Here is a 14301-nt window from a genome sequence, read left to right as displayed (position 1 = left end):
GACAGACAGTATCTACTCGTTCTTTCTCCTTTCCATCAGGTGAATCAGTGATGCCACTCACAGGTCAGACAAGGAACTAGCTCATGTTGATGACTTGAATGAGCCTGTCAGGCCCACACTTCTTCTTATTTCACTCCAGCAGACTTCAATAATCAAGGGACTCATTACTGCCACTCGCAGGTCAATTTTTGTTCGCTTCATGCCCATCGCATCTATCACTATCGCATCTGTTTTTGCAACCAGTGGAGTTGTGTATATACAGTATATAAAAATATTCTAGAAATATCATTTAGCATCTCTTTCAGGCTGTTCCTGTCTTTAACTGTCAGGTTGTAAATATTGAAAAATATTGATCGAACTGACACAGGATAGCAGGTTCTAATGTGTTATCTAGCATTTATCAGCACCGTATAAATAAACCAAGAAAAAAATACTGTGTATTAAAATTAAGTTTTAATGCTACTAAAATGTTATTTGATAGCATTGAAATGAAGAGAATGCTATAAAATAACACTGGGTGCATGTGCTCAATGTGTGACAGCTTCATTGCTGATCTGCTGTTCACACAGGGAGTGTGTGTTCTGCAAAGCTGCTGCTATTTTTAGCATAGATCTGCCTTTGAAAAAAGACCATGAAATGTACTTTAATATTCTCTAAATACTCCTCTGCTCTGAACTTAATGTCTGGCATCAGTGGAGCTTCATATCGGTTGGTGCTGCCAATAGTTCTCAATAAAGCTTTGTAGGGAAAAAAATGAATGCATTCTAAAACCTGAAACACAATAATGCTATTTTATATATAAGTGAACATAAGGTTAAATTTAAGGTAACTTTATTAATCATTGCGGGGGTATTTGTCCTTTACATTTTATTGTCTACAGAACACTGAGTTTAATTTTCTTATCACCTTTTTACTGTTTACAATAACATTAAGTGGATATCATTTCCTATTCTATACCTTTCATCCGTCATAAATGGATGTGCTGTCACCAATTGTTGCCGGGGGTTGTACACAGAGGAGTGAGTGAGGAAACGTTGTGATGACTGTGTCATTTTCTATTCATTTATTGTAATTTTAAATAATCCCATTTATCAAAATGACAATGGAAACAGAAAAAAAAATCAATATTTTCACTAAACGCACCTTAATAATGCAATTGAGGTTTTGCATGAATATAAGAGTGTACAGCTACAAGAGTTGCACGAGCTGCTGTTTCTCAGCTGCATGTGTACGTTTGAATATCTTACAGTCACTATGTGACATCCATGTCTTAGTTCTTTTCATGGTGTAGGGGACATGAAAAGACTTTAGACATGAAAAGACCCCTGGCTCTGAAGCCTTGTTTACCACATCATTCTGTAATGTCCTACAGATGATGATGATGATGATGATGATGACACACTGGCTCAGATCTGTGAAGTCTATGAAGCCGTAACAAGCCCCCAAATTTCCTGCAGCACTATAGCTTTACTCTTATACAGTTCTAGCACTACTCGGCTCTGCTCTGATTGGTATCAGGCATGTTGTTTTCCATGTTGTTGTTTTATAAGCGAAACAAAACACAAACTAATGACGAGCAATGCACTTGTTTTCAGTGTCCTGAATCATTACAATCAGTTAATTAAGAAGATTTGCATGACCGGAGCACAGACTCCATCTGACACAATCACTTAACTGAAATACAGCTGAACGGGTTGGGATTCAGCTCACGATCGCCAGCTTTCAGCAGTGCTGTCGCTAAATACACCAGACTCCTCTGTTAAATTGAGGTTTTAGACATTTCCTTGCGAGATTAACGTGTTTTCAGGATTTTTAAGTCTTTTTAACTAATCTAAAGTCCGGCATTGTTCGGTTTGATTCTTTGAGTCGGACATCACACTCATGACTCTTCCGGCAGTCTGTTGATGTCACATTTTAGTATCGGCTCAGCTTACTTGGAACCTCACCAGAGCAGGTACTAAAAAGCACCATTTACCAGGTTCTACTAGACTAGTCGAATCGAGCCAAGCCGAGCTGAGCAGTGCTAGAACTGTGTAATGGAAAAGTGCCATTAGTGGCCCATCCTGTGGTCTCACCAGAAACACTGAAAAAAACGTTCACACTTTTCACTGTGGGCCACACGGTGGTGTAGTGGTTAGCACTCTTGCCTTCTGCAAGGAGTTTACATGTTCCCCCTGTGTGTGCGTGGGTTTTCTCTGGGTTCTCTGGCTTCCTCCCACAGTCCAACACCCTAAATTGCCCATAGGTGTGAGTGTGAGAGTGAATGGTTGTTTGTCTCTATGTGTGGCCCTGCGATGGACTGCCAACTGTCCAGGGTGTACCCTTCCTATCGCCCTAAGTAGCTGAGATTGGCACAGTACAGCACCTCCCACGACCCTCTGGTGGAGGATAAAGCAGTAAATGATGACTGACTGACTTTTCACTGTCACTTCAAAGATTCCTACATACATTCCCACAGTCACTCTGACCTTGAATGCAGCACTATGTGTAGTCTGATAGTTTTGGTATCATTGGTAGTTCTTTTCTGTTAAAGACACTGTGAGATGTTTGTGGGTCATATATTACATTTGTTATTTATATTTCAAAAAGAAAACAAGAAGAAAGAAAAGAAACACTTGCTACTATTGTACACATTTTTGATTTAATGCACTTTGAGTTTGACACATTTATTATTTAACTTAAAATTGCTAATACTGTGCACTTTTACTGTATGTACTTTGAGATGTGTGTGGACAGGTATCATCCAATCATCTTTATTGCTAGTGCCTCAGACTCTGTTCAGGTACAGTTGTTTTAAATGAACTTTTTGATGGGCCTTATGTACATTTTTGCTGGTTTATAGTTTGTCATCTCCTGCTGCTTACTGGCTGTGGAAAATGTCTGGCCCCAGCTAAATTTTCAGTTTGAAAATGCTCCCCAACTGAGTTTGTAATTGAACAGTCCTGCGTTAGAACATTTATGGCACGAAGAAACCGTTTGAAATGTCATCTTCATCATCTCTCTGCATAACACTTTGCATTTACCTGCCAAGATTTTAGATTCTCCTTGGAGTAAAACCATCACTTATTTCAACTCAAATGTTTACTGATCTTAAACAGGTAGGTACATAATATGCAAAAGAGACATCTCATTGGGCACAGTGTGGAAAGGAAAGAGAAGAAGATTCAACATGTTGAATACCCTAGACCCTAAAACCCAACACTCAACCTCAAAGAAGTCCTTTAAAGTTGTGAGGACCCGCCAAAATGTCCTCACTCGCTATGGTTTATATGTTGTTTTTTTGGTCCTCACGAGGATACACATACAAGAACACACACACAAATTAGTTTTTATATCTTGAGGAGAAATAATGCATTCCATAGTCCCTCACCCAAACCTTACCCATCACAACAAAGTACCTAACCCTTAGCCTAAATCTAACATAAACCTAAATTTAACCCTAAAACCAGGTTTTGTACCTGAAAAAGTGCAGATAGATAGGTAGATAGATAGATAGATAGATAGCAGCAGACAACAGAGAAATATCATTTTATTTTATGTTTGAAATTAATTTTGTATTTCATGAAGTTGAAGGATGGATTGGTGCAAAAACATTTTACTATTATTTTTTTACTATATGATATACTGCAGTGATTTGACTTGTTTTGATTTGGTTTTCAGAAAAAAAAGAAGACCACGAAGGTGGTGGTGTTGATGATGATGATGATGATGATGCTGCACAGTTGTTTTTTAACAAGCCCAGAAGGCAGGGCCAGTAGCAGTCTGCTGTCGGCTCGTTTAGTGTTTGCAGGAATCCATTGTGGCGCGAGGATGGAGAGAACTGTCACTTGTGTTCTCTTTCTTTCTTTCTTTTTTCGTCCGTCTCTAACACACAGCTGCTGGATTGTAACTTTGTAACCTGGCAGCCTGAGCCTGGATGTGCTCGGTTAAATCCGCTGGATGTTGTTGCCTTTAACTGGAAAACAGAAGAAGAAGACGCTTCAGAGATGAAGAGGAAACAACTGATGCCACTGCGAGACAACAAAGGAGACACGCGTGTGATTCCATCCCTTTTAAGGTGAATGATCACCTCAAAATAGAAATCGAAAATTGACTTAGTTGTTCATAGGATTTCATATCTCCCTCCCTCTCAGACACGCTCTCTGCTCCTCCGCCTGGAAAAGAAGAAGAAGAAGAAGAAGAGGAAGAAAAACAGGAAACATTAAGTGCTGCGAGTCTTGGACAGATCCTGCAGACTGAACGCATCAGGAGGAGACGTTTGAGCATCATCTGACACACAGGCATGAGAGGATGCTGCTGGACCCCGCTGACTCTAACCAAGGTGCCTCATGGTCCGTGGCTCTCAGCCTCCATTGAATCTGGGAAGAAAAATAATCTGTCCGTGAAGAATAATCCGTCCCCATTGGCTGGCGTGCTGTGCACATGCTATAACAACAGGATATGCAAAGAGCCATGGGCTGCTACAGCCTATCATGTTTTTCTGACCGAGTACTGTATTTAAATTGAAAATGATATGAGCACTGCTGCTGCTGGAGAAGCTATAAATACAATTACAAACAACAGTTCATAAGAAAAAGAACAGTAATGATGATACAAAATGTTGGTGGTTAATTGTGAGGGACCTGGCTCAGGGACAGAGCTCTCCTGTGTGTCTGTGTGTGGAGTGTAGGTTCCAGCTGCTGAAGAATGTTTAAGTACCGGATCAGGCTGTTTTTCAATGAACTCAAAGTGTTGTTACTGATGCGCTCTGGATCAAGCAGGAGGACTGACACGCACACACACACCAGGATGCGAGGGCTTATAGGAGGCTGCGGTTGGCCGCCGCTCAACTGCTCTCACCGGGACGACGAGGAGGAATATTACGGCTCCTCTGACCCACGGCCACGCAGCCTGGCACTTGAGGATAAAGAGGATGAAAAATCCCTGGAAGGAGGAGGAGGAGGAGGCCTGGACGCTGCTTCCCTCCCGAGTCTCTCAGAGAGCGGGACGCGATCACCTCAGTGCCGGATCTGCTTTCAGGGACCTGAGAAGGTAAAGTTAAGTCTTAATAAAAAATGCTGATGTGAGCTTCTTTGTTCTAAGGGGTCAGCTTTTTAAGCTTTCCAGGGTTCGCCTGAAACTTTAAGGTTTGGTTTGCTCATGGGCACATCAGCAAGTCCAACTGTTCTCATCTGGGAGTTAAAGGGATAGTTCAGCTGTTTTTTTTTTGTTTTTTTGGGGTGGGGGGTGGGGTCCTAATGTGGAAACACCCCAATGTTCCAATTTGTGGCACCCAGACAAATGTCACTCCCTTGCAAGCAGTGTAAATATCCATGGAAGTCGAGTCAAACGCCTGTAATCTATTCTCCTTCAAATCTCAATGTCTTGTTGTGACAGTCACAAGCTGAGCAGGAAAAAAGAATCTCCTGCATGTCCTCCAGTGTGTCACGTTCAATGTCAGCGTTTGTTGTCGTGGCACTGGTGCAACTTCATGCTACACACTGTTCTCAACTCAAACTCTCAAATTAACTTACCAAAAAAAGGTGGACCAGCAGCTTTTTAAACTTCAGTTTCTTTGCCAGAAAAGGCTGCAAAAATTCTCAAGATATCATATGTTATGTTTCCATCATGGTACAGTTCATTTTGGTAAAGTATGGCAGGGTTTAGGATGGTAAAGCCCTGTGTCAGGCTTGCGTTTCGACTGATAACAGTACCTTTATGTGGTAGGCGGAGTGTGGGCTGATACCTAGTGTGACATCGTACCGGTGCAAAGACAACAAAGACAAGAATAGAGGACATCCAGCTTCTCTTCTTTCCTGCTCAGTTTTTGGCTTTTTTTTCTTCTTCCTGTCCTTCATCTTTGCTATTTAAAATTGCCTCGACTCGGTTGCAAGGGAGTGACTTTTTTCTGTCACTTGATCAGGTGAGTGTTGAGCCGGTCTAGCTCCACTCAATTTACTTTGGTATACCAAGGGAAGGGTGCCAAAAAATGGGATCGAAATTGTACTGCTCCTAATGGAAACACAAAAATGACCAACACGAACGTTGTGGTTGTGTCAGGCAATATATTCACTGCACTACACCACAGTAGTATAGTATAATAATATTCATTATATAGTGTAGTCATTGGATATTTTCAATAGAGTCAGTTTTAATTGAATAAAATCTGCATTTTAGTTATTGTGTGTTTGTATGTTGCCCAATTTACACCAAAACAATACAATTTACTGCTTTTTTATAAAGAGATAAAATTAATATTGAGCAGAATTAGTTCAGCCCTTTGGTCCGGCCCTCAACAATATTTGATGTTTCCCATGTGGCCCCTTGGGGAAAATAATTGCGCACGCCTGCGCTAACATCACCTCTAACATGACGATGGAAAAGCTCCTCCAGTGTCAGAGGAGACTTTGCACAAACGTTTTGACTCTGTGCTCTCGTTACAACTAAACTGCTCTTCATGTAAAATCAGCGGATTGTTCCCTCGGGCTATTTAAAATGCTGCTGAAAATCTCACAATGAGTCATCAGCAGTTTCAGATCTGCAAGTGAGCGTCAAGTCCTTTTTTTTTGAAAACACATCAAGTACTGACATTTTAAACTTTATCAAAACAAACCATAAACGCAACAACAAAAGTGAAACAAAATGCCAGCCCACGAAAAGAAAAATAGTCAACATTTTGTATTACAGTACAGCGGGCGTGTCCAAAGTCTGGCCCGTGGCCCAATCACGGCCCTTGGTCAGATTTTGTATGGCCCACAGATTCGGTTTTATAATGTATCCTTTATGGTCTGGGAGGGACAGAAAATCATAATCATTAACATTATCAAAGTTTGGACACCCCTGCAATACAGTAAAAACATGGTAATAATTTGTCAAAGTGAGGCAATATTATAGTAATAATCTGATTTATGAAGATAATATTACAATAATAACATTTTAATTTTAACATTTTTTAATTATAAAACATTTGGTCATCAAAAATGATAATTACCATTGTATAAAGTTGAAATTCATCCTCCCAGATGCCCCACATACAATTTCAGTTGTTGTTAGCGCACCTTTACTCGATTACTGAAGAAAGATTAGATGGTACTACTATATATATGACCTCCTGATTACAAATAATTAACATTTATATATTGTTATTGCACTGTAATGTAAAGTGTTATTAGATGACAAATACGCTGTCAAGTGAGCGTCGAGTTTGCATTCCTAACAAAGAGGCTGTAGAGAAGAAAGAGGAGTATTTTATATCTGAACAATTGAATTTCCTTCCCATACACATACTGTAGCATATGCTCAAAATTGGGCCATTTAAAAATAGCAGTGAAAAAAGATTTTACAGAAGGATTCCTCAACACAAAAGACAATTTTTAGATGTTGCCTGTTTTATACGTTGTCATTTTATGGGTTATTATCAAACCTGCTTGATTATTCCATCAACTACAGGAGCACCTGAAGGAGTAACAGTTAGGGTTGGTACTTGATGGAAGTGTTTATAACGTGGATGTCTGAGTGCATGAACTCTGCCCTGAGGACACAGACTTAGCCAGAGGTCTCAGAAAGTTTTGGTTTCCCCTGCGGGTATTCAACTGATTAAAGATCTAGCACATCACCTGGAGTCAGACAGGAAATAAATTGATATCTGTGAAGGCATTGTCAGTGCGAGGGCCTCAGGGAGCCTCAGGCTGACAACAAAAACCTGCAGCAGATGTCCTGTGAGTTCTTTGAGGCTGTAGAAAAGTCATATGAGAAGACTGTGTATGCAGATGAGATCGACGAGGGCCGTTAGCTGCCGCTGGTTAAACAGAATAAGATTTCCCCATATACTCTCACTGTTTAACATTGAGATACAACCACTGCTACATCATGTTATGCAGCAGTGGTTGTATTATATCCAAGGAGAAGACGTCAGTGCATATCAATCCAATCCAATCCAACTTTATTTATAAAGCACTTTAAAAACAGCTGAAACAAAGTGCTGTGAATTAAAGATCAATAAGATAAATAAAACATAGAAACATAATACCTAAAAGACCTAAACAGATAATGAAACAACAAAAGTCAATCATTATACAAGTGCTCACTTATTATACATACGCTAGTGAAGTAAATACCTCATTGTGATTTTTCTGACAGATGTGATTTTGATTTGATTTGCTATATTATTTTTTAACATGCTGAAGCGATGCCATGTGACATCATCCAAGAATTAAACACTGTCAACGATATGAATTGTTTCTAACATGCATGTGTTACATTTTATGAAATGGGATAAACAAAAACACAGAATCCAAAATAGAATAATTAAATTAGCCTTTGTGGTTGTAATTTTGATTTCAGCCCTAATAATAATTAAATGGGCTTTATATTGCTTTATTATAATTAATTACTGCTGTATTTTTTGTATTTTTGATCATTGGTCCCCAAAAATCACAAAAATGTTTATCTGCACTGAGCTCTGACTAAGCTGCTGCAATTAGATGAATTTAAGTTTCTAGAACAATTTGTAACGATGATTTCTTTTATTATAAAATAGAACTGACTGGCGATGATGTTCACACATGTCAGGACAGTGAAATGCACTATTCTAGGGGCCTGTTATGCCCCACAACGCTCGACTACAGTCAGCATTCAAATTGAAACAGGCAATTATATGGACAGACATACCAATGTAGCTACATAACCCACATGCACATCGGTCCTCTAAAAGCTTCACAATACCACTTAACCTGTCAGGGTGAGTGATCTGCATTATACATTTAATTTCCTCAGAGTACGAAATTTATTCTGAACAATTTGTGGGTCATGATTACTTAATGACATAAAACCACAAAAAAGAAGGACATGGGGATCTGATATCAAGGTGATTCCAAGCAGCCACATGTGTGAGATTATCCAACAGCATGGTGACATACAGAGGAAGACGGTTCTGAGATTATTTAATAATTTAAATTATACGCCACTGACAGATAGAGTTCAACATAGCAAGTGTGTCTGCACAGGAATAAGTAATGGCAGCAGAGGTGAAAACATGAATATCTAATCAGCCAATCACCTGACAGTAACTCAGTTCATAAAGCGGCATGTAGACATGTCTAAGACAACCTGCTGGAGTTCATCCTGAGCGCCACCATGTGCAAGAAAGATGATTGAAGGGACTTTGAACGTGGCATGGGTTGTTGTTGCCAGACGGCTGTTGTGAGTATTTTCAGAAACTGCTGAAAAAGAGAAAATATACAGTGAGTGGCAGTTCTCTGGGCAGAAATGCATTTTTGATGCCAGGATTCAAAGGAGAGCTGGTTTTAAATAATAGAGAGGCAACAGTAACTCAAATAACTCATCACAAGCAAGTTATTCAGAAGACCATCTTTAAAGGGGACCACACATCAATGCAGACGTGTTAAAGCAGCAGACGACCACTCTGGGAGCCACTCCTGTCACTTTATTAGGTACAGGAGAGTGCACCACGTGACGGTTATATTTATCACACGCTTGACGAATCCAGTAAAACAAATAAACCTTCTGAAACAGACCCATGTCCCACAATCTTAGCAAATCATGGCACACAGCGAAGACGCATAAAAATAGAAGCAGCTGGCAAAGAACGCAGAAGCAGAGACGTGGGTTTTCTCCTCATACCAGAGACAATGAGTCATTTCATGCCAATATGACAGAATTAGGTGTTACATGAAAAGCTATCTCTTGAAACCATCGTGAAACATTGTTTGATTACCAAGTTTGTCTAAATTGTATATTTTATTATTATTTAACGTCTCTCTGTACCCAATATGTGAAGGTATAGCAATGTAAAAAATTGATGCATTTTTAACGCAGTTTTGTTTTGCTTCCGGCAGGGGGAGCTGTTGAGCCCCTGTCGCTGTGCCGGCTCTGTGCGCTGTACTCACCAATCCTGCCTTATACGTTGGATAAGTGAGAGAGGCTCCTGGAGCTGTGAGCTGTGCTACTTCAAGTACCAGGTTCTGGCCATCAGCACCAAAAACCCACTGCAGGTACAGTCGGTGTCTCTGTGACGGATGATCATCTTGTTTCAGTGTTTGCTAAACTATCATTTTAAATGTCAGTAATGTTATGATTGGCATTATTGAGTCACTGTGACCTGCTGTTCCACTGATGGAGGCTCAGGTAGATGATAGAACACAAGTCACTATCACATCAACTATCAGGTATCAACCATTTACAGTTAATAGTTAATCCAAAATAATCCAATAATCACCACTATCTGAAACAGAGCAGTTAAGGCCATACCATAGTTTTGTCTTTTGTATACCAGCTATTCCCAAACATAAGAACACGGTGGCCACCACAACCTCAGATCACAGCGCTATATACTGTATCATCCTACAGGATTACACATAATTCATCCATTCCTTGTGTACCGCTTTATCCTGCACCTGAGGGTCACAGGGCTGCTGGTGCCAATCCCAGCAGCCAGGGACAGCACATAGAAAGGCCCTTGTTCTGACTGAATCACAAACCTGGGTCTTTTTGCTGCAAGGCAGCAGTGCTAACCACTACCCCTCTGTGTGGACCCTGTAATCACAAAACTGAAATTTAAAGTTAATTTTTATGAAATCTCAATGACCCTCCCCGAATATCTTAAACAGCCCATTAAGGCAATCTCTGTTATATACATCTTGTTTATTTAATCGAGATATTACGCCTGTCCCATATTGTACAATTACAAACTACACTGACTCTCACTTGATGAAGAATTTGACCAGCCATGATACCCTTGTGTGTCCGTACAGTGGCAGTCCATCTCCCTGACTGTGATTGAGAAGGTGCAGATCGCGGCCATTTTCCTGGGTTCCTTGTTCCTCCTGGCGAGCATCTCCTGGTTGGTGTGGTCTTCTCTCAGCCCGTCGGCCAAATGGCAGCGGCAGGACCTGCTCTTTCAAATATGCTACGGCATGTATGGCTTCATGGACATAGTTTGCGTAGGTAAGACATGGACACTGCAGCTGTCATGTCTCACAGCAGGTGGTCACAATAGGAAAGGGTCAGCTTCACAAATCTGTGCTATACTCTAGGCAGCACAGTAACAATATCATTTTGTAAACGAGGGAAGAATATTATGGCAATTCCATGTTGTTTTTATGGTAATCACCAACTAAAATAATGGTAATAACATTGAGAAATGTGTGTGGGACATAAAGGATTATGAATATAATCAATTTTAGTTCACAAACACTATCATCAGAATTACACCTATAGCGATTCTCATTACCAAGCTTTTACCATATTCATTTGGATAAACACGGTATCACTGTTATATTATCTACATATTATCATCACTATGATATAGTTATTATGGTATGGTAAAATAAGATAATATTACCTCCCTATTACAAAACTGTTGCCATGTTAAGAATATGTATAATATTTAAGAATGCACAAACATTGTTTGAACATGTAGGTATTATTGATGCTATAAAGCTGGAGTGTTTAGGTTTTCGGCATTAATTAATGTCCACTGCATTCAAACCACTGACTTTGCACAATCCTAATTAAGTCCATCAGCTCCACTGAACACGACTGTCCGTGTTGGGTTTTCTTTGTGTGACAGCAGCAGACTTTAGGTTAAGGAATTAACCTCGGTTGTGCGAGGTCGTGAGATGTACAAAGGAATGTTGAAAGAGAACCTGAGGTGAAGAAATAACCCCGGCCCTGTGAAACATGAGTGCGCTTGTGAGATACAGAAACATATGATGAAAGCTTCAGAAAGCTCCGTGGGGTCACCTGAGGCGTGGTTTAAGTCCGGTGGGAAAAGCGACAGAAGTTACACAATGTAGCTTTATATTTCCATTTATTGAACGTGATTACTAATAAAACCCAGCGTGTTTGTTTGGTTGTGTTCTGTCTACGTGTTTGTCTTACTGCCATTTAATCTCTGTGTTTGTTAAACCACATAGTTCCTGTTTACTGTGTACATTTTAGTCCTTTCTTGTACTTAATGCTTAAATACTATATGGAACACTGTTTCTTGTCCCTGCCCGACCTCCCTCTCACCCTTATCTCCACCCCTTGTGCACAGGCCTTATAATCCATGAGGGATCGTCTGTTTACCGGATCTTTAAGCGCTGGCAGGCTGTGAACCAGCAGTGGAAAGTGCTGAATTATGAGAAAGCGAAGGACTTAGGTGACCCCTCCAGTTCCAGCAGTAAAGGCGGCGCTGGTCACGTTGTCGTGAGGGATCCGTCTCACACGGTCGCAGACGGCGAGCGGCAGGCGAGTCGGCACGTCAGGACTATTCTCCACCACCACCACTGTGGCTATACCTTTTTGTACATCCTCAGTCAGTTAAGACCCAACCACCTGCACAATGCAAACCAAGAAGTGGTCATGAGGGTGACCACTGTATGAGGCTGGGATGAAATGTCCTTTAGTGTTTAAGAAGGAAGTAAAATATACTTAGAATTTAAAAAAAATGAAGAAAGAAAAATCCTTATGTGCCACATAAACCCGTTCACAAGTAGTTTTATATTTTGTTTGATGAATACCCTGAGGCTCAAAGTGAACAGCCAGAAATAAATCTGAGGTTCACACAAAGGGACAACATACAGTTTTTTTTTTACCCGAGTCTTTGATCTCATGACGAATTAAAGGAAAAAAAAGCTAATTTTTTAATAAAAGAAAAAGCTTTGATTCTCAAAGCTGTCAGCATTTTACCGTCATTACACAGTGTAATTGAGCTGTTTTTGTATTGCTATTGTCAATTTTGATCCGTCTCTAAATTTTAAAGTGTATTTGATGTTAGAAATGACTTAATCCATGCTGCATGCTGAGGCTGTGCGTAGCACTGTTGCCTCACCATAAGAAGGTCACCTGTTCGAATCCCGGTTTGACCAAGGGCCTTTCTGTGTGGAGTTTGCATGTTCTCTCCATGTGTCCAAAACATGTGGAGGTTAATTCAATTGACTGTAGGTGTGAATCTGAGAGTGTCCATTTGACCTGTCCATTTTTACCATATGTCAGCTGGGATTTATTCCACATGTTCCCAGACAGGTTTCAATGAATCAGAGAAAAAGCCCAATCTTTTTTTTACATCTTACCCAATTGCTTAAATTATCCCTAAACAACATTTCCTGTTTTATAATAAAGACGGTGGTGTTTTTAAAGAAAACTAAATGTATTGTCAGTTTTGTTTTTGTGTTGTTTTTTTTTTTGGGGGGGGCGGGATTGCGTCCCACAACATGCAGATTGTGTCCCACAAGTGTCAAAAAGAATACAAATTACACCAAACAGTGAAAGTGGATGAAAACGAATGGAAAGATTTTTATTTCTATCGAAAGAAGAGAAAAAACGAGCAATGATCAGATTAATATATAATGTGAAGGCACAATATAGCACTAGCTATGGTAAAAATGTATTTGGCCTTCGGTTTTTCATCCATTCACAGCCACTTTCATCCAGCACATTTGTTTGTGGTTGCATTCATTTAGTGATAAGTGTCTTCCTCAGGGACACATCCTGGCAATACATCTAAACGTAAAATAAAATACCAAATACCCAACTAAGAAATGTATCAAAAACAAAGTACAAAATACAGCAGTATAAAACTATGTATTTGCAAAATACTAAAAAATACTCAGATTCAAGGAACTCTTCCTTAAGTATCTTTATTTAGTTTCTTAGAGTTCAGTAACAGATGAATCAGCAAATATTCAAATGGCTGATCTGACTACACTAGTGCTGTGTTTCATAACAGCACATTTGCATAATTTAGTCTACAGCTGGAACAGTCATTGGTGTGGGCCCAACCTCTATTAAAAACAAAAAAACATCAGTTAGTCATATTTAAATGTAACCTAGTATCATCCAATACAATCATTACTGAGAAGCCAATAATCATGACTTGATGAAGTGTCAAGTCTGTCACACCATAGCGCTTAGAAGCAGAAGGTTCCCCCTCCTAACACTGTAAACACTTCACCTTGTATCTCTCTGCGTTCAACAACTCCCTGCCTCTCTGTGGCTGCGTGATCTCTTTGTCAACAACATGCACCCACTCTCCTTTTTTAGTCTTTCTCACTCTGTGTCGGCTTCGTCCTTATTCTCAAACAGCTGGTGGAAATCAGTCTATCCTATCTGGAAATAACCACACCTAAGATGTGTGTCCACAGACTCACAGATTTAATGCATGTTCACAGTGTGAAAGACAACTAAATACAAAAAAAACATTGATTGTGTACAGTATATCATATATATACTGTATCGGTCAGTAAAAACAATTCAGGTTTGATCTTGTTAGGATTAATATTCAGCAGACAAAACCTCTGGCATATATGAATATACGGT

General features: G+C 39.8%; 1 protein-coding gene across 1 annotated transcript; it reads left to right on the top strand.

The window, feature by feature from the left end:
- The first annotated feature begins 3737 nt into the window (after positions 1-3737).
- On the top strand, positions 3738-13120 carry LOC122767710 (E3 ubiquitin-protein ligase MARCHF9-like). Its single transcript, XM_044023161.1, has 5 exons — positions 3738-4057; positions 4134-5031; positions 9837-9992; positions 10752-10944; positions 12038-13120. The coding sequence occupies exons 2-5, from the start codon at positions 4687-4689 to the stop codon at positions 12364-12366; spliced, it is 1023 nt and encodes a 340-aa protein (XP_043879096.1). The 5' UTR covers positions 3738-4057; positions 4134-4686; the 3' UTR covers positions 12367-13120.
- Positions 13121-14301: the final 1181 nt, after the last annotated feature.

This window comes from Solea senegalensis, linkage group LG4, assembly GCF_019176455.1.
Source record: "Solea senegalensis isolate Sse05_10M linkage group LG4, IFAPA_SoseM_1, whole genome shotgun sequence".
NCBI lineage: Eukaryota > Metazoa > Chordata > Actinopteri > Pleuronectiformes > Soleidae > Solea > Solea senegalensis.
Note: the sequence above shows the minus strand (reverse complement) of the source record. Positions and strands in the feature narration are given on the sequence as shown.